The sequence below is a fragment of the Pseudopipra pipra genome, unplaced genomic scaffold, assembly GCF_036250125.1.
Source record: "Pseudopipra pipra isolate bDixPip1 unplaced genomic scaffold, bDixPip1.hap1 HAP1_SCAFFOLD_84, whole genome shotgun sequence".
Lineage (NCBI taxonomy): Eukaryota > Metazoa > Chordata > Aves > Passeriformes > Pipridae > Pseudopipra > Pseudopipra pipra.
In genome coordinates, this window is record NW_026991225.1 from 102,342 (window position 1) to 126,702 (window position 24,361).

General features: G+C 63.8%; 4 protein-coding genes across 4 annotated transcripts; all 4 read left to right on the top strand.

Annotated features, from left to right (window-relative positions):
- The first annotated feature begins 975 nt into the window (after positions 1 to 975).
- LOC135408908 (uncharacterized) lies at positions 976 to 6,510 on the top strand. The gene is made up of 3 exons (XM_064643840.1): positions 976 to 1,296; positions 1,423 to 2,976; positions 6,211 to 6,510. The coding sequence occupies exons 1-3, from the start codon at positions 1,225 to 1,227 to the stop codon at positions 6,508 to 6,510; spliced, it is 1,926 nt and encodes a 641-aa protein (XP_064499910.1). The 5' UTR covers positions 976 to 1,224.
- LOC135408909 (uncharacterized) lies at positions 6,471 to 12,005 on the top strand. The gene is made up of 3 exons (XM_064643841.1): positions 6,471 to 6,791; positions 6,918 to 8,471; positions 11,706 to 12,005. The coding sequence occupies exons 1-3, from the start codon at positions 6,720 to 6,722 to the stop codon at positions 12,003 to 12,005; spliced, it is 1,926 nt and encodes a 641-aa protein (XP_064499911.1). The 5' UTR covers positions 6,471 to 6,719.
- On the top strand, positions 11,966 to 17,500 carry LOC135408911 (uncharacterized). Its single transcript, XM_064643843.1, has 3 exons — positions 11,966 to 12,286; positions 12,413 to 13,966; positions 17,201 to 17,500. Exons 1-3 carry the CDS (start codon positions 12,215 to 12,217, stop codon positions 17,498 to 17,500), a joined length of 1,926 nt encoding a protein of 641 aa, XP_064499913.1. The 5' UTR covers positions 11,966 to 12,214.
- Positions 17,461 to 22,995, top strand: LOC135408912 (uncharacterized). The gene is made up of 3 exons (XM_064643844.1): positions 17,461 to 17,781; positions 17,908 to 19,428; positions 22,696 to 22,995. Exons 1-3 carry the CDS (start codon positions 17,710 to 17,712, stop codon positions 22,993 to 22,995), a joined length of 1,893 nt encoding a protein of 630 aa, XP_064499914.1. The 5' UTR covers positions 17,461 to 17,709.
- Positions 22,996 to 24,361: the final 1,366 nt, after the last annotated feature.

A 24,361-nucleotide genomic window follows, 5' to 3' on the forward strand; every position in this document is an offset into this window, starting at 1 on the left:
CCAAAGGGGAAGAAAACCCACAGCCAAGCTGGAGCACTGGGCAGGAGGGGAGCTGAGTTTCCTTCCAGCGCCAGGCATGGGCAGAGCCCTGGCACCTTCAACGGTGCAGCCCCACAGTCAATGGCCCAGCTCTCCCATCAGAAGGCCTCCCCTGTGGGCAAAGGTTCTGACTCCGCCCAACTTTTCCTGCTGGACCTCCAGGCCGTCGCCAAGGCCATTGGAAGCTCGCAGTGGGCAGCGGGCAGGGGCAGCAGTGGAGGCAGTGCTGCCAGTGGCCCCGAGCCCCCAGGATGGGGCCTGATGGCAGTGGCTCTGGGACATCTGCAGCCTCCTAGAGCTGTGCCAAGGGCAAGAAATCTGAGAGCAAGCGGTGTCCCACGGGGAAGAAAGAAGGAGAAAAAGCTGTCTCAGGAAAGCAGGAAAGCCAGCCAAGGGCACGCTGTCTGGGTTGGGCCCTTGTAGCCGGCCGTGTTGCTGAAGCCCCGCACTGGTTGCCAGGAGGGGCCCAGTTCCCCCAGCAGTGTGGGCAGAGACGCTGAGCTGCACAGCACGTGTCCTGCCCCCGCAAGTCCCCAGGACCCCCCGTTGTCCCAAAGTGGGTTCTTTCCCGCTGAGTGCAAGAGGCCGATCCACACACACGCGGTCGAGGGGTTTGCTTTATTGCCAGTTGTGCACAGAAGGGCGTGCTGGTTGGCAATCCCGAAACCTTCGCAAGGCAATTCGAGCCACAAGTGACTTGTCTCTCCGAGCCTGGGACATCCCGCGGCCACGGCTGGCTGCCCAGGGCGGTGGCAGCGCCAGCTGCGGGATGCAGACAGGGCTGAAGTGCGGGGAGGCCGCGGGCAGCGGGGTCGTGCGGGAGCTGTTGGCTGGGGCCGGCTGGAGCGTCTGTGAGGGGAAAGCGGGGGAGCCTTGTGCCGGGCACAGGCGGTTGCAAGTAGTTGCAGCCAGCCGCAGCCAGTTGTGCGCCCCCTGCGCTGCCGTCCTCGGGGCGCCGGGAAACGGCCCATTGTGACAGCGGCGGCGCGTTGCCGGGCCCTTTGTGATGCGGGGCCTCCTTGGGCCCGCGGGCCATTGTGACAGCGCGGGGCCCCGCCCTGCCCGGGAGGCTATTTAGGAGGGCAGAGCCCTGCAGTACCCTCTTTCTCCCAGGAGAGCATCTGTCTCACGAGGCAGCATCTCTCTCGGGGACCTCAGCGGCAGAGGAAGTAGCCGACGCGGAAGATGTGGACGACGAAGAAGTTCACCGACTTGCAGCCACGCAAGTGGCTGTCGAGCTGGCAGAGGAAGCACAAGGTGAAGGATGGGGGAGCAGAGAGCTGCCTTGGGGCCAGGGCTGGGCTTGTGGGCACGGAGGGGCCTGCCGTGCCATGGCAACCGCCTGCCTCTCACAGCGCCTTCTCCTCCTCCTCCTCGCCGCAGGTGGACAACTGGCAGACGCAGGCAGCAGCGCAGGAAGAGGAGAAGAGCGCCTCTTCTGCTGCTGCCGCAGCTGAGCAGGTGAGAGCAGCAGGGGCAGAGAGCCAGGCAGCTGCCCCACGCAGCCCCAGAGGCCGCGGCCGCGCTGTGCTGGGCACCCTGCAGCGCGTGGCACGCGCCGCCCGCAGCAGGCTGGCGGTTGGGATGCGGCGACGTGGCCAGAAGCCGGAGCCACAGAGGGAGGTGGAACAAGGTAGGGAGGCAGCCAGAGCAGGAACATCCGCAGCAGCAGGGTCAGAGAGGCAGGACTCTGCCCTGCAAAGCCCCTGCTGTCCCCCCAGCCCCTTCCCAAGCCATCTGGAAGCCCTCCGTGGGCAGTGGGCCGGGGCAGCAGCGGGGGCAGTGCTGCCAGTGGCAGAGAGGGAGGACCAGGCCTGCTCCGAGGACGAGAGCCTCTGGGACATCTCCAGCCTCTTCGAGCTGTCAACGGGGGATGAAAGCCCAGAGGAAAGCTGGAGCAGTGGGCAAGAATGTAGCTCAGGGTCCCTCCCGTGCCAGGCATGGGCAGAGCCCGGGAGCTCTCAAGCAGGCACAACCCCAGTCCACGGCCCAGGGCTCAGTCTCACAAGCCCTTCCACCAGGGCAAAGACCCCCACCCCGGACGGCTTTCCAGACCGCTGCGCCCTCAGCCCCTTGCCAAGTGACCTGGAAGCTCTCAGTGGGCAGTGGGCAGGGACAGCAGCCGAGGCCGTCCTGCCAGTGGCAGCGAGCGAGGATGGGGCGTGCTGCGAGGAGCTCTCAGACATCTGCAGCCTCCTAGAGCTGCCCCAAGAAGAACGCAGCGGAGACCAAAGGTGGAGGAGGAGAGAAAAGAGGCTCCCCGTGCCCATGCCACGGGAGGCATGGTCAGAGCCCTGGGGCCTTCAAGTGCCCACAGCGACAGCCCGTGCCCCAGTTCGCCCGTGCCTCGGCAGCCCTTCCACCAGGCCACAGGCCCCGAGCCCGGACGCCTGCCCCCCCAGCCCCTCGCCAAGCCAGCTGTCAGCTCCCAGTGGGCAGTGGGCAGGGCTCCCGCACGTCTCCAGGGAGTCCCGAGGGCAAGAAAACGCAGACCCACCGCTGTCCCCGGAAGAAGACAGCCACGGCGAGGAGCTGTCAGAGAACAAAGGGCAAGGCGTCCAAATATACACCATCTGGGTCAAGCCCTCCCTCATTCCGGTGCTGCTGGAGCCTCAGCCTGCTGGCCCGGAAGGGCCCAAATGTCCCTGCGTCATCTGCGCAGAGGCGGCCCAAGAGGCAGTCGGGGACCCGCGCGGCACATCTCCTGCCCCGGCGGGTCCCAGGCACAGCCGGCCAACGGCTGCTGCCCCGCAGCGCCCCACAGGCTGCTGCCCCGCCGTGCTGGACACGCTGCAGCGCACGGCACGTGCCACCCTGAGCAGGATCGCAGCTGTGATCCGGCGACGGGGCCGGCGGCCGGGGGAACAGCAGCACCCGGCTCAAGGCATGGATGCAGCCATGCTGGCAACAGCCCCAGCAGCAGGGGCAGAGAGCCAGGCAGCTGCCCTGCGCGGCCCCTGCCGCCCCCCCAGCCTCTCGCCGGGCCAGCTGGAAGCTGGCAGGGGGCAGCGGGCAGGGGCAGCAGCAGAGACGGTCCTGCCCCTGCCACAGAGCCAGGAGGGGGCCTGCTCTGAGGATGAGAGTCTCTGGGACATCTCCAGCCTCTTAGAGCGCTGCCAAGGGCAAGAAAACACAGCCCGAAGCTGGAGTACTGGCGGAGCAAGTAGCTCTGGCTCCCTCCCGTCTGAGGAGTGGGCAGAGCCCTGGGACTCTTCCTCAGCCACCTCCACCTCCACCTCCACGGACTGAGCTGCTGGGGGCAGGCTGGCACGTGGCCTTACCACCTGCAGCTGCACTTGAAGGAAGAGGCCTTTTTCCAACGAGACAAAGCCCAAAGAAGAACTTGGGGCAACTGCAGACCCTCAGGGGGGCCACTTGCTGGGAGGACGACTTGCTGGCGTGGGACGGACAGTCTTTGGAGCGCTGGCAAGTCAAGCCCTCACCTACAGCTCTCTCAGCACAGCGGCCCTCTCTCTTCAGGGAGGCACTCTGGGCTCTGGGCAGGGCGTTCCGCTGGCCCTGCCTGGCGGGATGGGATGGCGGCTCCCAAGCTGTGGTGGTGACCAGACTGACATCCACCTGATGGCCGGTCACCAGTGGTGTCGCCCAGGGCTCAGTGGTGGGGCCAGTCCTGCTGGTCTCTTGGCTCGGATTGCCCTTTGCCCAGTCCTCCAGGACTTCACCTGACTGCCACCATTGCTCCAAAACCATGGGCAGTGGACTAGCCCCTTTGTCTGCCAGCTCCCTCAGGACCTGGGGATGAACCTCAGCGGGTGCCTTGTGCACATTCAGGTTCCTTACACGCTCTCCAACCTGATCCTCTGCTGCAGGGGACTTGGGCTCTTCTTCTGCCAGTCCCTGCCTTTGCCTTTCTCCACTCGGGCGGCGTGGCTGGAGCGCTTGCTGTCCAAGGCTGAAGCACAGAAGGCATCGAGAGCCTCAGCCTTCTCTTTGTGCCGGACAGCCACGTCTGCCAGTTCCTTCTGGAGAGGGCCCACCTTATCCCTAGTCCGTCTTTAGCAAGATAGCTGTAGAGGCCCTTCCTGTTCTCCTGAAGAGCTCCGGCCAGACTCCAGTCGAGCCGGGCCTTGGTTTTCCCACCCTTGTCCCCAGCTTCCCTCCCCTTGTCCCCATCCTCCCAGGCCACCTGTCCTTGTTTCCGTTCCCCGAAATAGGAAGAAGTCCCCTTAAGTTTTTTAGGTTAAAGTAGGGGTAGGGAAGAATTAGTCGAGTTAAGTTGCGTAGGATAAAGTAGGGCTAGGTGTTAGCAGTGCTCTCCACTGGAATTTCAAAGGACAAGCTAAAGGCCGCCTCATGCTTTCTAGTCCCGTTTCATGACCAAAATGACAAAGGGTGCTTTAGCATGGGCGCTGACCTAGGAGAGCCTAGTATTTAAGATAGACTTGTGGAAGTTTAAAATAAAGATTGGTTTGGAAAGAAAAGGCTCAGGAAGGTTGTGTTTTGAAAGCGAATAATATTTGGGGGTTGGGCTAGGACTTGTTCCTTAGGCAGCTGAGCTGTGTCCCTTGGTGCGGGTGTGTGCAATAGAGCTGTCCTGGAGGCTGAAGGCAGCCCAGGGACGTCTGTAAGCAGAGCTGGGGAACAGCCAGCGAGTGGGTCTTCCTTTCTTGGAAGTAGAAGTTAGTTTTTCAGGATCTCCCGAAGTTCGTGTGTTGCTGCCCTCCCTTTTAGAAGGAGGAGTTCTTGGAAGAGGTGTCTTGCGGGGCTGGGCCGCTGCTAAAGGACAACAGAATATCTAGATGCCTTTCTTGAAATAAAACTAGTGGTTTGATCCACAAGCAGCGCTGGTGGTTCTTTTGGTCAGGCTGTAGTCCTTGATTTGGGGGCAAGAAAGCCTCCTGAAGACCCAAGGCTTTTAGTTGCTGGGGCCGGCGTGCGTTGGGTGGGGCGAAGGAGAAGGGCGCTGCCTGGGGTGGGAGGGATGCGTGGAGGAGAGGGGGAAGTCCTGCTGCGGGCTGGGGCAGAGTGGCCACACGGGGCTGGGCCTGTGAGTGGGGGGATCCCGGCCGGCGGTGCCAGAGGGGACTGAGCAAGTCAAGTGTGTCCGTGTGGGGAATGGAGAGGTGGAATGGCAGGAGGGTGAAAGGATGCCCTGCCCCAATGCAGCCCCTTGGAGCCTCCTTGGGAGGCTCTTGGAGCTGCTGCCTGGAGCAGCTGAAGTCCGAAGCAGCCCGGGAGCACCGCCCCACAGCACAGCCCCCGCAGCCCCTAAGCCAGTCGGAGAATGGCTGGCACCCTGGAAGCGCTGCCTGAGGGGCGGCAGTGGCCACAGGAGGCCAGAGCAAAGAAAAGCAGCACCAGGCGGCCCTTTGGTGCTGGTGGCTCTGACCTCTGGGGATTGGTGTTAGGTGGATCTCCCCCGGATCTAGGAGTGCTAGCTAGGATGTTCTACCCTCTGGTTACTTTGTTTCCATCTGCATGCTGCTAGAGCTGTCCCAAAGGGGAAGAAAACCCACAGCCAAGCTGGAGCACTGGGCAGGAGGGGAGCTGAGTTTCCTTCCAGCGCCAGGCATGGGCAGAGCCCTGGCACCTTCAACGGTGCAGCCCCACAGTCAATGGCCCAGCTCTCCCATCAGAAGGCCTCCCCTGTGGGCAAAGGCTCTGACTCCGCCCAACTTTTCCTGCTGGACCTCCAGGCCGTCGCCAAGGCCATTGGAAGCTCGCAGTGGGCAGCGGGCAGGGGCAGCAGTGGAGGCAGTGCTGCCAGTGGCCCCGAGCCCCCAGGATGGGGCCTGATGGCAGTGGCTCTGGGACATCTGCAGCCTCCTAGAGCTGTGCCAAGGGCAAGAAATCTGAGAGCAAGCGGTGTCCCACGGGGAAGAAAGAAGGAGAAAAAGCTGTCTCAGGAAAGCAGGAAAGCCAGCCAAGGGCACGCTGTCTGGGTTGGGCCCTTGTAGCCGGCCGTGTTGCTGAAGCCCCGCACTGGTTGCCAGGAGGGGCCCAGTTCCCCCAGCAGTGTGGGCAGAGACGCTGAGCTGCACAGCACGTGTCCTGCCCCCGCAAGTCCCCAGGACCCCCCGTTGTCCCAAAGCGGGTTCTTTCCCGCTGAGTGCAAGAGGCCGATCCACACACACGCGGTCGAGGGGTTTGCTTTATTGCCAGTTGTGCACAGAAGGGCGTGCTGGTTGGCAATCCCGAAACCTTCGCAAGGCAATTCGAGCCACAAGTGACTTGTCTCTCCGAGCCTGGGACATCCCGCGGCCACGGCTGGCTGCCCAGGGCGGTGGCAGCGCCAGCTGCGGGATGCAGACAGGGCTGAAGTGCGGGGAGGCCGCGGGCAGCGGGGCCGTGCGGGAGCTGTTGGCTGGGGCCGGCTGGAGCGTCTGTGAGGGGAAAGCGGGGGAGCCTTGTGCCGGGCACAGGCGGTTGCAAGTAGTTGCAGCCAGCCGCAGCCAGTTGTGCGCCCCCTGCGCTGCCGTCCTCGGGGCGCCGGGAAACGGCCCATTGTGACAGCGGCGGCGCGTTGCCGGGCCCTTTGTGATGCGGGGCCTCCTTGGGCCCGCGGGCCATTGTGACAGCGCGGGGCCCCGCCCTGCCCGGGAGGCTATTTAGGAGGGCAGAGCCCTGCAGTACCCTCTTTCTCCCAGGAGAGCATCTGTCTCACGAGGCAGCATCTCTCTCGGGGACCTCAGCGGCAGAGGAAGTAGCCGACGCGGAAGATGTGGACGACGAAGAAGTTCACCGACTTGCAGCCACGCAAGTGGCTGTCGAGCTGGCAGAGGAAGCACAAGGTGAAGGATGGGGGAGCAGAGAGCTGCCTTGGGGCCAGGGCTGGGCTTGTGGGCACGGAGGGGCCTGCCGTGCCATGGCAACCGCCTGCCTCTCACAGCGCCTTCTCCTCCTCCTCCTCGCCGCAGGTGGACAACTGGCAGACGCAGGCAGCAGCGCAGGAAGAGGAGAAGAGCGCCTCTTCTGCTGCTGCCGCAGCTGAGCAGGTGAGAGCAGCAGGGGCAGAGAGCCAGGCAGCTGCCCCACGCAGCCCCAGAGGCCGCGGCCGCGCTGTGCTGGGCACCCTGCAGCGCGTGGCACGCGCCGCCCGCAGCAGGCTGGCGGTTGGGATGCGGCGACGTGGCCAGAAGCCGGAGCCACAGAGGGAGGTGGAACAAGGTAGGGAGGCAGCCAGAGCAGGAACATCCGCAGCAGCAGGGTCAGAGAGGCAGGACTCTGCCCTGCAAAGCCCCTGCTGTCCCCCCAGCCCCTTCCCAAGCCATCTGGAAGCCCTCCGTGGGCAGTGGGCCGGGGCAGCAGCGGGGGCAGTGCTGCCAGTGGCAGAGAGGGAGGACCAGGCCTGCTCCGAGGACGAGAGCCTCTGGGACATCTCCAGCCTCTTCGAGCTGTCAACGGGGGATGAAAGCCCAGAGGAAAGCTGGAGCAGTGGGCAAGAATGTAGCTCAGGGTCCCTCCCGTGCCAGGCATGGGCAGAGCCCGGGAGCTCTCAAGCAGGCACAACCCCAGTCCACGGCCCAGGGCTCAGTCTCACAAGCCCTTCCACCAGGGCAAAGACCCCCACCCCGGACGGCTTTCCAGACCGCTGCGCCCTCAGCCCCTTGCCAAGTGACCTGGAAGCTCTCAGTGGGCAGTGGGCAGGGACAGCAGCCGAGGCCGTCCTGCCAGTGGCAGCGAGCGAGGATGGGGCGTGCTGCGAGGAGCTCTCAGACATCTGCAGCCTCCTAGAGCTGCCCCAAGAAGAACGCAGCGGAGACCAAAGGTGGAGGAGGAGAGAAAAGAGGCTCCCCGTGCCCATGCCACGGGAGGCATGGTCAGAGCCCTGGGGCCTTCAAGTGCCCACAGCGACAGCCCGTGCCCCAGTTCGCCCGTGCCTCGGCAGCCCTTCCACCAGGCCACAGGCCCCGAGCCCGGACGCCTGCCCCCCCAGCCCCTCGCCAAGCCAGCTGTCAGCTCCCAGTGGGCAGTGGGCAGGGCTCCCGCACGTCTCCAGGGAGTCCCGAGGGCAAGAAAACGCAGACCCACCGCTGTCCCCGGAAGAAGACAGCCACGGCGAGGAGCTGTCAGAGAACAAAGGGCAAGGCGTCCAAATATACACCATCTGGGTCAAGCCCTCCCTCATTCCGGTGCTGCTGGAGCCTCAGCCTGCTGGCCCGGAAGGGCCCAAATGTCCCTGCGTCATCTGCGCAGAGGCGGCCCAAGAGGCAGTCGGGGACCCGCGCGGCACATCTCCTGCCCCGGCGGGTCCCAGGCACAGCCGGCCAACGGCTGCTGCCCCGCAGCGCCCCACAGGCTGCTGCCCCGCCGTGCTGGACACGCTGCAGCGCACGGCACGTGCCACCCTGAGCAGGATCGCAGCTGTGATCCGGCGACGGGGCCGGCGGCCGGGGGAACAGCAGCACCCGGCTCAAGGCATGGATGCAGCCATGCTGGCAACAGCCCCAGCAGCAGGGGCAGAGAGCCAGGCAGCTGCCCTGCGCGGCCCCTGCCGCCCCCCCAGCCTCTCGCCGGGCCAGCTGGAAGCTGGCAGGGGGCAGCGGGCAGGGGCAGCAGCAGAGACGGTCCTGCCCCTGCCACAGAGCCAGGAGGGGGCCTGCTCTGAGGATGAGAGTCTCTGGGACATCTCCAGCCTCTTAGAGCGCTGCCAAGGGCAAGAAAACACAGCCCGAAGCTGGAGTACTGGCGGAGCAAGTAGCTCTGGCTCCCTCCCGTCTGAGGAGTGGGCAGAGCCCTGGGACTCTTCCTCAGCCACCTCCACCTCCACCTCCACGGACTGAGCTGCTGGGGGCAGGCTGGCACGTGGCCTTACCACCTGCAGCTGCACTTGAAGGAAGAGGCCTTTTTCCAACGAGACAAAGCCCAAAGAAGAACTTGGGGCAACTGCAGACCCTCAGGGGGGCCACTTGCTGGGAGGACGACTTGCTGGCGTGGGACGGACAGTCTTTGGAGCGCTGGCAAGTCAAGCCCTCACCTACAGCTCTCTCAGCACAGCGGCCCTCTCTCTTCAGGGAGGCACTCTGGGCTCTGGGCAGGGCGTTCCGCTGGCCCTGCCTGGCGGGATGGGATGGCGGCTCCCAAGCTGTGGTGGTGACCAGACTGACATCCACCTGATGGCCGGTCACCAGTGGTGTCGCCCAGGGCTCAGTGGTGGGGCCAGTCCTGCTGGTCTCTTGGCTCGGATTGCCCTTTGCCCAGTCCTCCAGGACTTCACCTGACTGCCACCATTGCTCCAAAACCATGGGCAGTGGACTAGCCCCTTTGTCTGCCAGCTCCCTCAGGACCTGGGGATGAACCTCAGCGGGTGCCTTGTGCACATTCAGGTTCCTTACACGCTCTCCAACCTGATCCTCTGCTGCAGGGGACTTGGGCTCTTCTTCTGCCAGTCCCTGCCTTTGCCTTTCTCCACTCGGGCGGCGTGGCTGGAGCGCTTGCTGTCCAAGGCTGAAGCACAGAAGGCATCGAGAGCCTCAGCCTTCTCTTTGTGCCGGACAGCCACGTCTGCCAGTTCCTTCTGGAGAGGGCCCACCTTATCCCTAGTCCGTCTTTAGCAAGATAGCTGTAGAGGCCCTTCCTGTTCTCCTGAAGAGCTCCGGCCAGACTCCAGTCGAGCCGGGCCTTGGTTTTCCCACCCTTGTCCCCAGCTTCCCTCCCCTTGTCCCCATCCTCCCAGGCCACCTGTCCTTGTTTCCGTTCCCCGAAATAGGAAGAAGTCCCCTTAAGTTTTTTAGGTTAAAGTAGGGGTAGGGAAGAATTAGTCGAGTTAAGTTGCGTAGGATAAAGTAGGGCTAGGTGTTAGCAGTGCTCTCCACTGGAATTTCAAAGGACAAGCTAAAGGCCGCCTCATGCTTTCTAGTCCCGTTTCATGACCAAAATGACAAAGGGTGCTTTAGCATGGGCGCTGACCTAGGAGAGCCTAGTATTTAAGATAGACTTGTGGAAGTTTAAAATAAAGATTGGTTTGGAAAGAAAAGGCTCAGGAAGGTTGTGTTTTGAAAGCGAATAATATTTGGGGGTTGGGCTAGGACTTGTTCCTTAGGCAGCTGAGCTGTGTCCCTTGGTGCGGGTGTGTGCAATAGAGCTGTCCTGGAGGCTGAAGGCAGCCCAGGGACGTCTGTAAGCAGAGCTGGGGAACAGCCAGCGAGTGGGTCTTCCTTTCTTGGAAGTAGAAGTTAGTTTTTCAGGATCTCCCGAAGTTCGTGTGTTGCTGCCCTCCCTTTTAGAAGGAGGAGTTCTTGGAAGAGGTGTCTTGCGGGGCTGGGCCGCTGCTAAAGGACAACAGAATATCTAGATGCCTTTCTTGAAATAAAACTAGTGGTTTGATCCACAAGCAGCGCTGGTGGTTCTTTTGGTCAGGCTGTAGTCCTTGATTTGGGGGCAAGAAAGCCTCCTGAAGACCCAAGGCTTTTAGTTGCTGGGGCCGGCGTGCGTTGGGTGGGGCGAAGGAGAAGGGCGCTGCCTGGGGTGGGAGGGATGCGTGGAGGAGAGGGGGAAGTCCTGCTGCGGGCTGGGGCAGAGTGGCCACACGGGGCTGGGCCTGTGAGTGGGGGGATCCCGGCCGGCGGTGCCAGAGGGGACTGAGCAAGTCAAGTGTGTCCGTGTGGGGAATGGAGAGGTGGAATGGCAGGAGGGTGAAAGGATGCCCTGCCCCAATGCAGCCCCTTGGAGCCTCCTTGGGAGGCTCTTGGAGCTGCTGCCTGGAGCAGCTGAAGTCCGAAGCAGCCCGGGAGCACCGCCCCACAGCACAGCCCCCGCAGCCCCTAAGCCAGTCTGAGAATGGCTGGCACCCTGGAAGCGCTGCCTGAGGGGCGGCAGTGGCCACAGGAGGCCAGAGCAAAGAAAAGCAGCACCAGGCGGCCCTTTGGTGCTGGTGGCTCTGACCTCTGGGGATTGGTGTTAGGTGGATCTCCCCCGGATCTAGGAGTGCTAGCTAGGATGTTCTACCCTCTGGTTACTTTGTTTCCATCTGCATGCTGCTAGAGCTGTCCCAAAGGGGAAGAAAACCCACAGCCAAGCTGGAGCACTGGGCAGGAGGGGAGCTGAGTTTCCTTCCAGCGCCAGGCATGGGCAGAGCCCTGGCACCTTCAACGGTGCAGCCCCACAGTCAATGGCCCAGCTCTCCCATCAGAAGGCCTCCCCTGTGGGCAAAGGCTCTGACTCCGCCCAACTTTTCCTGCTGGACCTCCAGGCCGTCGCCAAGGCCATTGGAAGCTCGCAGTGGGCAGCGGGCAGGGGCAGCAGTGGAGGCAGTGCTGCCAGTGGCCCCGAGCCCCCAGGATGGGGCCTGATGGCAGTGGCTCTGGGACATCTGCAGCCTCCTAGAGCTGTGCCAAGGGCAAGAAATCTGAGAGCAAGCGGTGTCCCACGGGGAAGAAAGAAGGAGAAAAAGCTGTCTCAGGAAAGCAGGAAAGCCAGCCAAGGGCACGCTGTCTGGGTTGGGCCCTTGTAGCCGGCCGTGTTGCTGAAGCCCCGCACTGGTTGCCAGGAGGGGCCCAGTTCCCCCAGCAGTGTGGGCAGAGACGCTGAGCTGCACAGCACGTGTCCTGCCCCCGCAAGTCCCCAGGACCCCCCGTTGTCCCAAAGCGGGTTCTTTCCCGCTGAGTGCAAGAGGCCGATCCACACACACGCGGTCGAGGGGTTTGCTTTATTGCCAGTTGTGCACAGAAGGGCGTGCTGGTTGGCAATCCCGAAACCTTCGCAAGGCAATTCGAGCCACAAGTGACTTGTCTCTCCGAGCCTGGGACATCCCGCGGCCACGGCTGGCTGCCCAGGGCGGTGGCAGCGCCAGCTGCGGGATGCAGACAGGGCTGAAGTGCGGGGAGGCCGCGGGCAGCGGGGCCGTGCGGGAGCTGTTGGCTGGGGCCGGCTGGAGCGTCTGTGAGGGGAAAGCGGGGGAGCCTTGTGCCGGGCACAGGCGGTTGCAAGTAGTTGCAGCCAGCCGCAGCCAGTTGTGCGCCCCCTGCGCTGCCGTCCTCGGGGCGCCGGGAAACGGCCCATTGTGACAGCGGCGGCGCGTTGCCGGGCCCTTTGTGATGCGGGGCCTCCTTGGGCCCGCGGGCCATTGTGACAGCGCGGGGCCCCGCCCTGCCCGGGAGGCTATTTAGGAGGGCAGAGCCCTGCAGTACCCTCTTTCTCCCAGGAGAGCATCTGTCTCACGAGGCAGCATCTCTCTCGGGGACCTCAGCGGCAGAGGAAGTAGCCGACGCGGAAGATGTGGACGACGAAGAAGTTCACCGACTTGCAGCCACGCAAGTGGCTGTCGAGCTGGCAGAGGAAGCACAAGGTGAAGGATGGGGGAGCAGAGAGCTGCCTTGGGGCCAGGGCTGGGCTTGTGGGCACGGAGGGGCCTGCCGTGCCATGGCAACCGCCTGCCTCTCACAGCGCCTTCTCCTCCTCCTCCTCGCCGCAGGTGGACAACTGGCAGACGCAGGCAGCAGCGCAGGAAGAGGAGAAGAGCGCCTCTTCTGCTGCTGCCGCAGCTGAGCAGGTGAGAGCAGCAGGGGCAGAGAGCCAGGCAGCTGCCCCACGCAGCCCCAGAGGCCGCGGCCGCGCTGTGCTGGGCACCCTGCAGCGCGTGGCACGCGCCGCCCGCAGCAGGCTGGCGGTTGGGATGCGGCGACGTGGCCAGAAGCCGGAGCCACAGAGGGAGGTGGAACAAGGTAGGGAGGCAGCCAGAGCAGGAACATCCGCAGCAGCAGGGTCAGAGAGGCAGGACTCTGCCCTGCAAAGCCCCTGCTGTCCCCCCAGCCCCTTCCCAAGCCATCTGGAAGCCCTCCGTGGGCAGTGGGCCGGGGCAGCAGCGGGGGCAGTGCTGCCAGTGGCAGAGAGGGAGGACCAGGCCTGCTCCGAGGACGAGAGCCTCTGGGACATCTCCAGCCTCTTCGAGCTGTCAACGGGGGATGAAAGCCCAGAGGAAAGCTGGAGCAGTGGGCAAGAATGTAGCTCAGGGTCCCTCCCGTGCCAGGCATGGGCAGAGCCCGGGAGCTCTCAAGCAGGCACAACCCCAGTCCACGGCCCAGGGCTCAGTCTCACAAGCCCTTCCACCAGGGCAAAGACCCCCACCCCGGACGGCTTTCCAGACCGCTGCGCCCTCAGCCCCTTGCCAAGTGACCTGGAAGCTCTCAGTGGGCAGTGGGCAGGGACAGCAGCCGAGGCCGTCCTGCCAGTGGCAGCGAGCGAGGATGGGGCGTGCTGCGAGGAGCTCTCAGACATCTGCAGCCTCCTAGAGCTGCCCCAAGAAGAACGCAGCGGAGACCAAAGGTGGAGGAGGAGAGAAAAGAGGCTCCCCGTGCCCATGCCACGGGAGGCATGGTCAGAGCCCTGGGGCCTTCAAGTGCCCACAGCGACAGCCCGTGCCCCAGTTCGCCCGTGCCTCGGCAGCCCTTCCACCAGGCCACAGGCCCCGAGCCCGGACGCCTGCCCCCCCAGCCCCTCGCCAAGCCAGCTGTCAGCTCCCAGTGGGCAGTGGGCAGGGCTCCCGCACGTCTCCAGGGAGTCCCGAGGGCAAGAAAACGCAGACCCACCGCTGTCCCCGGAAGAAGACAGCCACGGCGAGGAGCTGTCAGAGAACAAAGGGCAAGGCGTCCAAATATACACCATCTGGGTCAAGCCCTCCCTCATTCCGGTGCTGCTGGAGCCTCAGCCTGCTGGCCCGGAAGGGCCCAAATGTCCCTGCGTCATCTGCGCAGAGGCGGCCCAAGAGGCAGTCGGGGACCCGCGCGGCACATCTCCTGCCCCGGCGGGTCCCAGGCACAGCCGGCCAACGGCTGCTGCCCCGCAGCGCCCCACAGGCTGCTGCCCCGCCGTGCTGGACACGCTGCAGCGCACGGCACGTGCCACCCTGAGCAGGATCGCAGCTGTGATCCGGCGACGGGGCCGGCGGCCGGGGGAACAGCAGCACCCGGCTCAAGGCATGGATGCAGCCATGCTGGCAACAGCCCCAGCAGCAGGGGCAGAGAGCCAGGCAGCTGCCCTGCGCGGCCCCTGCCGCCCCCCCAGCCTCTCGCCGGGCCAGCTGGAAGCTGGCAGGGGGCAGCGGGCAGGGGCAGCAGCAGAGACGGTCCTGCCCCTGCCACAGAGCCAGGAGGGGGCCTGCTCTGAGGATGAGAGTCTCTGGGACATCTCCAGCCTCTTAGAGCGCTGCCAAGGGCAAGAAAACACAGCCCGAAGCTGGAGTACTGGCGGAGCAAGTAGCTCTGGCTCCCTCCCGTCTGAGGAGTGGGCAGAGCCCTGGGACTCTTCCTCAGCCACCTCCACCTCCACCTCCACGGACTGAGCTGCTGGGGGCAGGCTGGCACGTGGCCTTACCACCTGCAGCTGCACTTGAAGGAAGAGGCCTTTTTCCAACGAGACAAAGCCCAAAGAAGAACTTGGGGCAACTGCAGACCCTCAGGGGGGCCACTTGCTGGGAGGACGACTTGCTGGCGTGGGACGGACAGTCTTTGGAGCGCTGGCAAGTCAAGCCCTCACCTACAGCTCTCTCAGCACAGCGGCCCTCTCTCTTCAGGGAGGCACTCTGGGCTCTGGGCAGGGCGTTCCGCTGGCCCTGCCTGGCGGGATGGGATGGCGGCTCCCAAGCTGTGGTGGTGACCAGACTGACATCCACCTGATGGCCGGTCACCAGTGGTGTCGCCCAGGGCTCAGTGGTGGGGCCAGTCCTGCTGGTCTCTTGGCTCGGATTGCCCTTTGCCCAGTCCTCCAGGACTTCACCTGACTGCCACCATTGCTCCAAAACCATGGGCAGTGGACTAGCCCCTTTGTCTGCCAGCTCCCTCAGGACCTGGGGATGAACCTCAGCGGGTGCCTTGTGCACATTCAGGTTCCTTACACGCTCTCCAACCTGATCCTCTGCTGCAGGGGACTTGGGCTCTTCTTCTGCCAGTCCCTGCCTTTGCCTTTCTCCACTCGGGCGGCGTGGCTGGAGCGCTTGCTGTCCAAGGCTGAAGCACAGAAGGCATCGAGAGCCTCAGCCTTCTCTTTGTGCCGGACAGCCACGTCTGCCAGTTCCTTCTGGAGAGGGCCCACCTTATCCCTAGTCCGTCTTTAGCAAGATAGCTGTAGAGGCCCTTCCTGTTCTCCTGAAGAGCTCCGGCCAGACTCCAGTCGAGCCGGGCCTTGGCTTTCCCACCCTTGTCCCCAGCTTCCCTCCCCTTGTCCCCATCCTCCCAGGCCACCTGTCCTTGTTTCCGTTCCCCGAAATAGGAAGAAGTCCCCTTAAGTTTTTTAGGTTAAAGTAGGGGTAGGGAAGAATTAGTCGAGTTAAGTTGCGTAGGATAAAGTAGGGCTAGGTGTTAGCAGTGCTCTCCACTGGAATTTCAAAGGACAAGCTAAAGGCCGCCTCATGCTTTCTAGTCCCGTTTCATGACCAAAATGACAAAGGGTGCTTTAGCATGGGCGCTGACCTAGGAGAGCCTAGTATTTAAGATAGACTTGTGGAAGTTTAAAATAAAGATTGGTTTGGAAAGAAAAGGCTCAGGAAGGTTGTGTTTTGAAAGCGAATAATATTTGGGGGTTGGGCTAGGACTTGTTCCTTAGGCAGCTGAGCTGTGTCCCTTGGTGCGGGTGTGTGCAATAGAGCTGTCCTGGAGGCTGAAGGCAGCCCAGGGACGTCTGTAAGCAGAGCTGGGGAACAGCCAGCGAGTGGGTCTTCCTTTCTTGGAAGTAGAAGTTAGTTTTTCAGGATCTCCCGAAGTTCGTGTGTTGCTGCCCTCCCTTTTAGAAGGAGGAGTTCTTGGAAGAGGTGTCTTGCGGGGCTGGGCCGCTGCTAAAGGACAACAGAATATCTAGATGCCTTTCTTGAAATAAAACTAGTGGTTTGATCCACAAGCAGCGCTGGTGGTTCTTTTGGTCAGGCTGTAGTCCTTGATTTGGGGGCAAGAAAGCCTCCTGAAGACCCAAGGCTTTTAGTTGCTGGGGCCGGCGTGCGTTGGGTGGGGCGAAGGAGAAGGGCGCTGCCTGGGGTGGGAGGGATGCGTGGAGGAGAGGGGGAAGTCCTGCTGCGGGCTGGGGCAGAGTGGCCACACGGGGCTGGGCCTGTGAGTGGGGGGATCCCGGCCGGCGGTGCCAGAGGGGACTGAGCAAGTCAAGTGTGTCCGTGTGGGGAATGGAGAGGTGGAATGGCAGGAGGGTGAAAGGATGCCCTGCCCCAATGCAGCCCCTTGGAGCCTCCTTGGGAGGCTCTTGGAGCTGCTGCCTGGAGCAGCTGAAGTCCGAAGCAGCCCGGGAGCACCGCCCCACAGCACAGCCCCCGCAGCCCCTAAGCCAGTCTGAGAATGGCTGGCACCCTGGAAGCGCTGCCTGAGGGGCGGCAGTGGCCACAGGAGGCCAGAGCAAAGAAAAGCAGCACCAGGCGGCCCTTTGGTGCTGGTGGCTCTGGCCTCTGGGGATTGTTGTTAGGTGGATCTCCCCCGGATCTAGGAGTGCTAGCTAGGATGTTCTACCCTCTGGTTACTTTGTTTCCATCTGCATGCTGCTAGAGCTGTCCCAAAGGGGAAGAAAACCCACAGCCAAGCTGGAGCACTGGGCAGGAGGGGAGCTGAGTTTCCTTCCAGCGCCAGGCATGGGCAGAGCCCTGGCACCTTCAACGGTGCAGCCCCACAGTCAATGGCCCAGCTCTCCCATCAGAAGGCCTCCCCTGTGGGCAAAGGCTCTGACTCCGCCCAACTTTTCCTGCTGGACCTCCAGGCCGTCGCCAAGGCCATTGGAAGCTCGCAGTGGGCAGCGGGCAGGGGCAGCAGTGGAGGCAGTGCTGCCAGTGGCCCCGAGCCCCCAGGATGGGGCCTGATGGCAGTGGCTCTGGGACATCTGCAGCCTCCTAGAGCTGTGCCAAGGGCAAGAAATCTGAGAGCAAGCGGTGTCCCACGGGGAAGAAAGAAGGAGAAAAAGCTGTCTCAGGAAAGCAGGAAAGCCAGCCAAGGGCACGCTGTCTGGGTTGGGCCCTTGTAGCCGGCCGTGTTGCTGAAGCCCCGCACTGGTTGCCAGGAGGGGCCCAGTTCCCCCAGCAGTGTGGGCAGAGACGCTGAGCTGCACAGCACGTGTCCTGCCCCCGCAAGTCCCCAGGACCCCCCGTTGTCCCAAAGCGGGTTCTTTCCCGCTGAGTGCAAGAGGCCGATCCACACACACGCGGTCGAGGGGTTTGCTTTATTGCCAGTTGTGCACAGAAGGGCGTGCTGGTTGGCAATCCCGAAACCTTCGCAAGGCAATTCGAGCCACAAGTGACTTGTCTCTCCGAGCCTGGGACATCCCGCGGCCACGGCTGGCTGCCCAGGGCGGTGGCAGCGCCAGCTGCGGGATGCAGACAGGGCTGAAGTGCGGGGAGGCCGCGGGCAGCGGGGCCGTGCGGGAGCTGTTGGCTGGGGCCGGCTGGAGCGTCTGTGAGGGGAAAGCGGGGGAGCCTTGTGCCGGGCACAGGCGGTTGCAAGTAGTTGCAGCCAGCCGCAGCCAGTTGTGCGCCCCCTGCGCTGCCGTCCTCGGGGCGCCGGGAAACGGCCCATTGTGACAGCGGCGGCGCGTTGCCGGGCCCTTTGTGATGCGGGGCCTCCTTGGGCCCGCGGGCCATTGTGACAGCGCGGGGCCCCGCCCTGCCCGGGAGGCTATTTAGGAGGGCAGAGCCCTGCAGTACCCTCTTTCTCCCAGGAGAGCATCTGTCTCACGAGGCAGCATCTCTCTCGGGGACCTCAGCGGCAGAGGAAGTAGCCGACGCGGAAGATGTGGACGACGAAGAAGTTCACCGACTTGCAGCCACGCAAGTGGCTGTCGAGCTGGCAGAGGAAGCACAAGGTGAAGGATGGGGGAGCAGAGAGCTGCCTTGGGGCCAGGGCTGGGCTTGTGGGCACGGAGGGGCCTGCCGTGCCATGGCAACCGCCTGCCTCTCACAGCGCCTTCTCCTCCTCCTCCTCGCCGCAGGTGGACAACTGGCAGACGCAGGCAGCAGCGCAGGAAGAGGAGAAGAGCGCCTCTTCTGCTGCTGCCGCAGCTGAGCAGGTGAGAGCAGCAGGGGCAGAGAGCCAGGCAGCTGCCCCACGCAGCCCCAGAGGCCGCGGCCGCGCTGTGCTGGGCACCCTGCAGCGCGTGGCACGCGCCGCCCGCAGCAGGCTGGCGGTTGGGATGCGGCGACGTGGCCAGAAGCCGGAGCCACAGAGGGAGGTGGAACAAGGTAGGGAGGCAGCCAGAGCAGGAACATCCGCAGCAGCAGGGTCAGAGAGGCAGGACTCTGCCCTGCAAAGCCCCTGCTGTCCCCCCAGCCCCTTCCCAAGCCATCTGGAAGCCCTCCGTGGGCAGTGGGCCGGGGCAGCAGCGGGGGCAGTGCTGCCAGTGGCAGAGAGGGAGGACCAGGCCTGCTCCGAGGACGAGAGCCTCTGGGACATCTCCAGCCTCTTCGAGCTGTCAACGGGGGATGAAAGCCCAGAGGAAAGCTGGAGCAGTGGGCAAGAATGTAGCTCAGGGTCCCTCCCGTGCCAGGCATGGGCAGAGCCCGGGAGCTCTCAAGCAGGCACAACCCCAGTCCACGGCCCAGGGCTCAGTCTCACAAGCCCTTCCACCAGGGCAAAGACCCCCACCCCGGACGGCTTTCCAGACCGCTGCGCCCTCAGCCCCTTGCCAAGTGACCTGGAAGCTCTCAGTGGGCAGTGGGCAGGGACAGCAGCCGAGGCCGTCCTGCCAGTGGCAGCGAGCGAGGATGGGGCGTGCTGCGAGGAGCTCTCAGACATCTGCAGCCTCCTAGAGCTGCCCCAAGAAGAACGCAGCGGAGACCAAAGGTGGAGGAGGAGAGAAAAGAGGCTCCCCGTGCCCATGCCACGGGAGGCATGGTCAGAGCCCTGGGGCCTTCAAGTGCCCACAGCGACAGCCCGTGCCCCAGTTCGCCCGTGCCTCGGCAGCCCTTCCACCAGGCCACAGGCCCCGAGCCCGGACGCCTGCCCCCCCAGCCCCTCGCCAAGCCAGCTGTCAGCTCCCAGTGGGCAGTGGGCAGGGCTCCCGCACGTCTCCAGGGAGTCCCGAGGGCAAGAAAACGCAGACCCACCGCTGTCCCCGGAAGAAGACAGCCACGGCGAGGAGCTGTCAGAGAACAAAGGGCAAGGCGTCCAAATATACACCATCTGGGTCAAGCCCTCCCTCATTCCGGTGCTGCTGGAGCCTCAGCCTGCTGGCCCGGAAGGGCCCAAATGTCCCTGCGTCATCTGCGCAGAGGCGGCCCAAGAGGCAGTCGGGGACCCGCGCGGCACATCTCCTGCCCCGGCGGCTCCCAGGCACAGCCGGCCAACGGCTGCTGCCCCGCAGCGCCCCACAGGCTGCTGCCCCGCCGTGCTGGACACGCTGCAGCGCACGGCACGTGCCACCCTGAGCAGGATCGCAGCTGTGATCCGGCGACGGGGCCGGCGGCCGGGGGAACAGCAGCACCCGGCTCAAGGCATGGATGCAGCCATGCTGGCAACAGCCCCAGCAGCAGGGGCAGAGAGCCAGGCAGCTGCCCTGCGCGGCCCCTGCCGCCCCCCCAGCCTCTCGCCGGGCCAGCTGGAAGCTGGCAGGGGGCAGCGGGCAGGGGCAGCAGCAGAGACGGTCCTGCCCCTGCCACAGAGCCAGGAGGGGGCCTGCTCTGAGGATGAGAGTCTCTGGGACATCTCCAGCCTCTTAGAGCGCTGCCAAGGGCAAGAAAACACAGCCCGAAGCTGGAGTACTGGCGGAGCAAGTAGCTCTGGCTCCCTCCCGTCTGAGGAGTGGGCAGAGCCCTGGGACTCTTCCTCAGCCACCTCCACCTCCACCTCCACGGACTGAGCTGCTGGGGGCAGGCTGGCACGTGGCCTTACCACCTGCAGCTGCACTTGAAGGAAGAGGCCTTTTTCCAACGAGACAAAGCCCAAAGAAGAACTTGGGGCAACTGCAGACCCTCAGGGGGGCCACTTGCTGGGAGGACGACTTGCTGGCGTGGGACGGACAGTCTTTGGAGCGCTGGCAAGTCAAGCCCTCACCTACAGCTCTCTCAGCACAGCGGCCCTCTCTCTTCAGGGAGGCACTCTGGGCTCTGGGCAGGGCGTTCCGCTGGCCCTGCCTGGCGGGATGGGATGGCGGCTCCCAAGCTGTGGTGGTGACCAGACTGACATCCACCTGATGGCCGGTCACCAGTGGTGTCGCCCAGGGCTCAGTGGTGGGGCCAGTCCTGCTGGTCTCTTGGCTCGGATTGCCCTTTGCCCAGTCCTCCAGGACTTCACCTGACTGCCACCATTGCTCCAAAACCATGGGCAGTGGACTAGCCCCTTTGTCTGCCAGCTCCCTCAGGACCTGGGGATGAACCTCAGCGGGTGCCTTGTGCACATTCAGGTTCCTTACACGCTCTCCAACCTGATCCTCTGCTGCAGGGGACTTGGGCTCTTCTTCTGCCAGTCCCTGCCTTTGCCTTTCTCCACTCGGGCGGCGTGGCTGGAGCGCTTGCTGTCCAAGGCTGAAGCACAGAAGGCATCGAGAGCCTCAGCCTTCTCTTTGTGCCGGACAGCCACGTCTGCCAGTTCCTTCTGGAGAGGGCCCACCTTATCCCTAGTCCGTCTTTAGCAAGATAGCTGTAGAGGCCCTTCCTGTTCTCCTGAAGAGCTCCGGCCAGACTCCAGTCGAGCCGGGCCTTGGCTTTCCCACCCTTGTCCCCAGCTTCCCTCCCCTTGTCCCCATCCTCCCAGGCCACCTGTCCTTGTTTCCGTTCCCCGAAATAGGAAGAAGTCCCCTTAAGTTTTTTAGGTTAAAGTAGGGGTAGGGAAGAATTAGTCGAGTTAAGTTGCGTAGGATAAAGTAGGGCTAGGTGTTAGCAGTGCTCTCCACTGGAATTTCAAAGGACAAGCTAAAGGCCGCCTCATGCTTTCTAGTCCCGTTTCATGACCAAAATGACAAAGGGTGCTTTAGCATGGGCGCTGACCTAGGAGAGCCTAGTATTTAAGATAGACTTGTGGAAGTTTAAAATAAAGATTGGTTTGGAAAGAAAAGGCTCAGGAAGGTTGTGTTTTGAAAGCGAATAATATTTGGGGGTTGGGCTAGGACTTGTTCCTTAGGCAGCTGAGCTGTGTCCCTTGGTGCGGGTGTGTGCAATAGAGCTGTCCTGGAGGCTGAAGGCAGCCCAGGGACGTCTGTAAGCAGAGCTGGGGAACAGCCAGCGAGTGGGTCTTCCTTTCTTGGAAGTAGAAGTTAGTTTTTCAGGATCTCCCGAAGTTCGTGTGTTGCTGCCCTCCCTTTTAGAAGGAGGAGTTCTTGGAAGAGGTGTCTTGCGGGGCTGGGCCGCTGCTAAAGGACAACAGAATATCTAGATGCCTTTCTTGAAATAAAACTAGTGGTTTGATCCACAAGCAGCGCTGGTGGTTCTTTTGGTCAGGCTGTAGTCCTTGATTTGGGGGCAAGAAAGCCTCCTGAAGACCCAAGGCTTTTAGTTGCTGGGGCCGGCGTGCGTTGGGTGGGGCGAAGGAGAAGGGCGCTGCCTGGGGTGGGAGGGATGCGTGGAGGAGAGGGGGAAGTCCTGCTGCGGGCTGGGGCAGAGTGGCCACACGGGGCTGGGCCTGTGAGTGGGGGGATCCCGGCCGGCGGTGCCAGAGGGGACTGAGCAAGTCAAGTGTGTCCGTGTGGGGAATGGAGAGGTGGAATGGCAGGAGGGTGAAAGGATGCCCTGCCCCAATGCAGCCCCTTGGAGCCTCCTTGGGAGGCTCTTGGAGCTGCTGCCTGGAGCAGCTGAAGTCCGAAGCAGCCCGGGAGCACCGCCCCACAGCACAGCCCCCGCAGCCCCTAAGCCAGTCTGAGAATGGCTGGCACCCTGGAAGCGCTGCCTGAGGGGCGGCAGTGGCCACAGGAGGCCAGAGCAAAGAAAAGCAGCACCAGGCGGCCCTTTGGTGCTGGTGGCTCTGGCCTCTGGGGATTGGTGTTAGGTGGATCTCCCCCGGATCTAGGAGTGCTAGCTAGGATGTTCTACCCTCTGGTTACTTTGTTTCCATCTGCATGCTGCTAGAGCTGTCCCAAAGGGGAAGAAAACCCACAGCCAAGCTGGAGCACTGGGCAGGAGGGGAGCTGAGTTTCCTTCCAGCGCCAGGCATGGGCAGAGCCCTGGCACCTTCAACGGTGCAGCCCCACAGTCAATGGCCCAGCTCTCCCATCAGAAGGCCTCCCCTGTGGGCAAAGGTTCTGACTCCGCCCAACTTTTCCTGCTGGACCTCCAGGCCGTCGCCAAGGCCATTGGAAGCTCGCAGTGGGCAGCGGGCAGGGGCAGCAGTGGAGGCAGTGCTGCCAGTGGCCCCGAGCCCCCAGGATGGGGCCTGATGGCAGTGGCTCTGGGACATCTGCAGCCTCCTAGAGCTGTGCCAAGGGCAAGAAATCTGAGAGCAAGCGGTGTCCCACGGGGAAGAAAGAAGGAGAAAAAGCTGTCTCAGGAAAGCAGGAAAGCCAGCCAAGGGCACGCTGTCTGGGTTGGGCCCTTGTAGCCGGCCGTGTTGCTGAAGCCCCGCACTGGTTGCCAGGAGGGGCCCAGTTCCCCCAGCAGTGTGGGCAGAGACGCTGAGCTGCACAGCACGTGTCCTGCCCCCGCAAGTCCCCAGGACCCCCCGTTGTCCCAAAGTGGGTTCTTTCCCGCTGAGTGCAAGAGGCCGATCCACACACACGCGGTCGAGGGGTTTGCTTTATTGCCAGTTGTGCACAGAAGGGCGTGCTGGTTGGCAATCCCGAAACCTTCGCAAGGCAATTCGAGCCACAAGTGACTTGTCTCTCCGAGCCTGGGACATCCCGCGGCCACGGCTGGCTGCCCAGGGCGGTGGCAGCGCCAGCTGCGGGATGCAGACAGGGCTGAAGTGCGGGGAGGCCGCGGGCAGCGGGGTCGTGCGGGAGCTGTTGGCTGGGGCCGGCTGGAGCGTCTGTGAGGGGAAAGCGGGGGAGCCTTGTGCCGGGCACAGGCGGTTGCAAGTAGTTGCAGCCAGCCGCAGCCAGTTGTGCGCCCCCTGCGCTGCCGTCCTCGGGGCGCCGGGAAACGGCCCATTGTGACAGCGGCGGCGCGTTGCCGGGCCCTTTGTGATGCGGGGGCCTCCTTGGGCCCGCGGGCCATTGTGACAGCGCGGGGCCCCGCCCTGCCCGGGAGGCTATTTAGGAGGGCAGAGCCCTGCAGTACCCCTCTTTCTCCCAGGAGAGCATCTGTCTCACGAGGCAGCATCTCTCTCGGGGACCTCAGCGGCAAGAGGAAGTAGCCGACGCGGGAAGATGTGGACGACGAAGAAGTTCACCGACTTGCAGCCACGCAAGTGGCTGTCGAGCTGCAGAGGAAGCACAAGGTGAAGGATGGGGGAGCAGAGAGCTGCCTTGGGGCCAGGGCTGGGCTTGTGGGCACGGAGGGGCCTGGCCGTGCCATGGCAACCGCCCTGCCTCTCACAGTGCCTTCTCCTCCTCCTCCTCGCCGCAGGTGGACAACTGGCAGACGCAGGCAGCAGCGCAGGAAGAGGAGAAGAGCGCCTCTTCTGCTGCTGCCGCAGCTGAGCAGGTGAGAGCAGGCAGGGGGCAGAGAGCCAGGCAGCTGCCCCACGCAGCCCCAGAGGCCGCGGCCGCGCTGTGCTGGGCACCCTGCAGCGCGTGGCACGCGCCGCCCGCAGCAGGCTGGCGGTTGGGATGCGGCGACCGTGGCCAGAAGCCGGAGCCACAGAGGGAGGTGGAACAAGGTAGGGAGGCAGCCAGAGCAGGAACATCCGCAGCAGGCAGGGTCAGAGAGGCAGGACTCTGCCCTGCAAAGCCCCTGCTGTCCCCCCAGCCCCTTCCCAAGCCATCTGGAAGCCCTCCGTGGGCAGTGGGCCGGGGCAGCAGCGGGGGCAGTGCTGCCAGTGGCAGAGAGGGAGGACCAGGCCTGCTCCGAGGGACGAGAGCCTCTGGGACATCCCCCTCCACCCCCCCCCCCCTCCAGCTCTTCGAGCTGTCAACGGGGGATGAAAGCCCAGAGGAAAGCTGGAGCAGTGGGCAAGAATGTAGCTCAGGGTCCCTCCCGTGCCAGGCATGGGCAGAGCCCGGGAGCTCTCAAGCAGGCACAACCCCAGTCCACGGCCCAGGGCTCAGTCTCACAAGCCCTTCCACCAGGGCAAAGACCCCCACCCCGGACGGGCTTTCCAGACCGCTGCGCCCCTCAGCCCCTTGCCAAGTGACCTGGAAGCTCTCAGTGGGCAAGTGGGCAGGGACAGCAGCCCGAGGCCGTCCTGCCAGTGGCAGCGAGCGAGGATGGGGCGTGCTGCGAGGAGCTCTCAGACATCTGCAGCCTCCTAGAGCTGCCCCAAGAAGAACGCAGCGGAGACCAAAGTGGAGGAGGAGAGAAAAGAGGCTCCCCGTGCCCATGCCACGGGAGGCATGGTCAGAGCCCTGGGGCCCTTCAAGT

Excerpts from the sequence above, each read along its gene's own strand:
- LOC135408908 (XM_064643840.1), top strand. The coding sequence starts at position 1,225 with ATGTGGACGACGAAGAAGTTCACCGACTTGCAGCCACGCAAGTGGCTG. Across the intron at positions 1,297-1,422 it reads GCTGGCAGAGGAAGCACAAG|GTGGACAACTGGCAGACGCA; the intron begins GTGAAGGATGGG and ends TCCTCGCCGCAG. Across the intron at positions 2,977-6,210 it reads CAGCAGGGGCAGAGAGCCAG|GCAATTCGAGCCACAAGTGA; the intron begins GCAGCTGCCCTG and ends AACCTTCGCAAG.
- LOC135408912 (XM_064643844.1), top strand. The coding sequence starts at position 17,710 with ATGTGGACGACGAAGAAGTTCACCGACTTGCAGCCACGCAAGTGGCTG. Across the intron at positions 17,782-17,907 it reads GCTGGCAGAGGAAGCACAAG|GTGGACAACTGGCAGACGCA; the intron begins GTGAAGGATGGG and ends TCCTCGCCGCAG. Across the intron at positions 19,429-22,695 it reads GCATGGATGCAGCCATGCTG|GCAATTCGAGCCACAAGTGA; the intron begins GCAACAGCCCCA and ends AACCTTCGCAAG.
- LOC135408909 (XM_064643841.1), top strand. The coding sequence starts at position 6,720 with ATGTGGACGACGAAGAAGTTCACCGACTTGCAGCCACGCAAGTGGCTG. Across the intron at positions 6,792-6,917 it reads GCTGGCAGAGGAAGCACAAG|GTGGACAACTGGCAGACGCA; the intron begins GTGAAGGATGGG and ends TCCTCGCCGCAG. Across the intron at positions 8,472-11,705 it reads CAGCAGGGGCAGAGAGCCAG|GCAATTCGAGCCACAAGTGA; the intron begins GCAGCTGCCCTG and ends AACCTTCGCAAG.
- LOC135408911 (XM_064643843.1), top strand. The coding sequence starts at position 12,215 with ATGTGGACGACGAAGAAGTTCACCGACTTGCAGCCACGCAAGTGGCTG. Across the intron at positions 12,287-12,412 it reads GCTGGCAGAGGAAGCACAAG|GTGGACAACTGGCAGACGCA; the intron begins GTGAAGGATGGG and ends TCCTCGCCGCAG. Across the intron at positions 13,967-17,200 it reads CAGCAGGGGCAGAGAGCCAG|GCAATTCGAGCCACAAGTGA; the intron begins GCAGCTGCCCTG and ends AACCTTCGCAAG.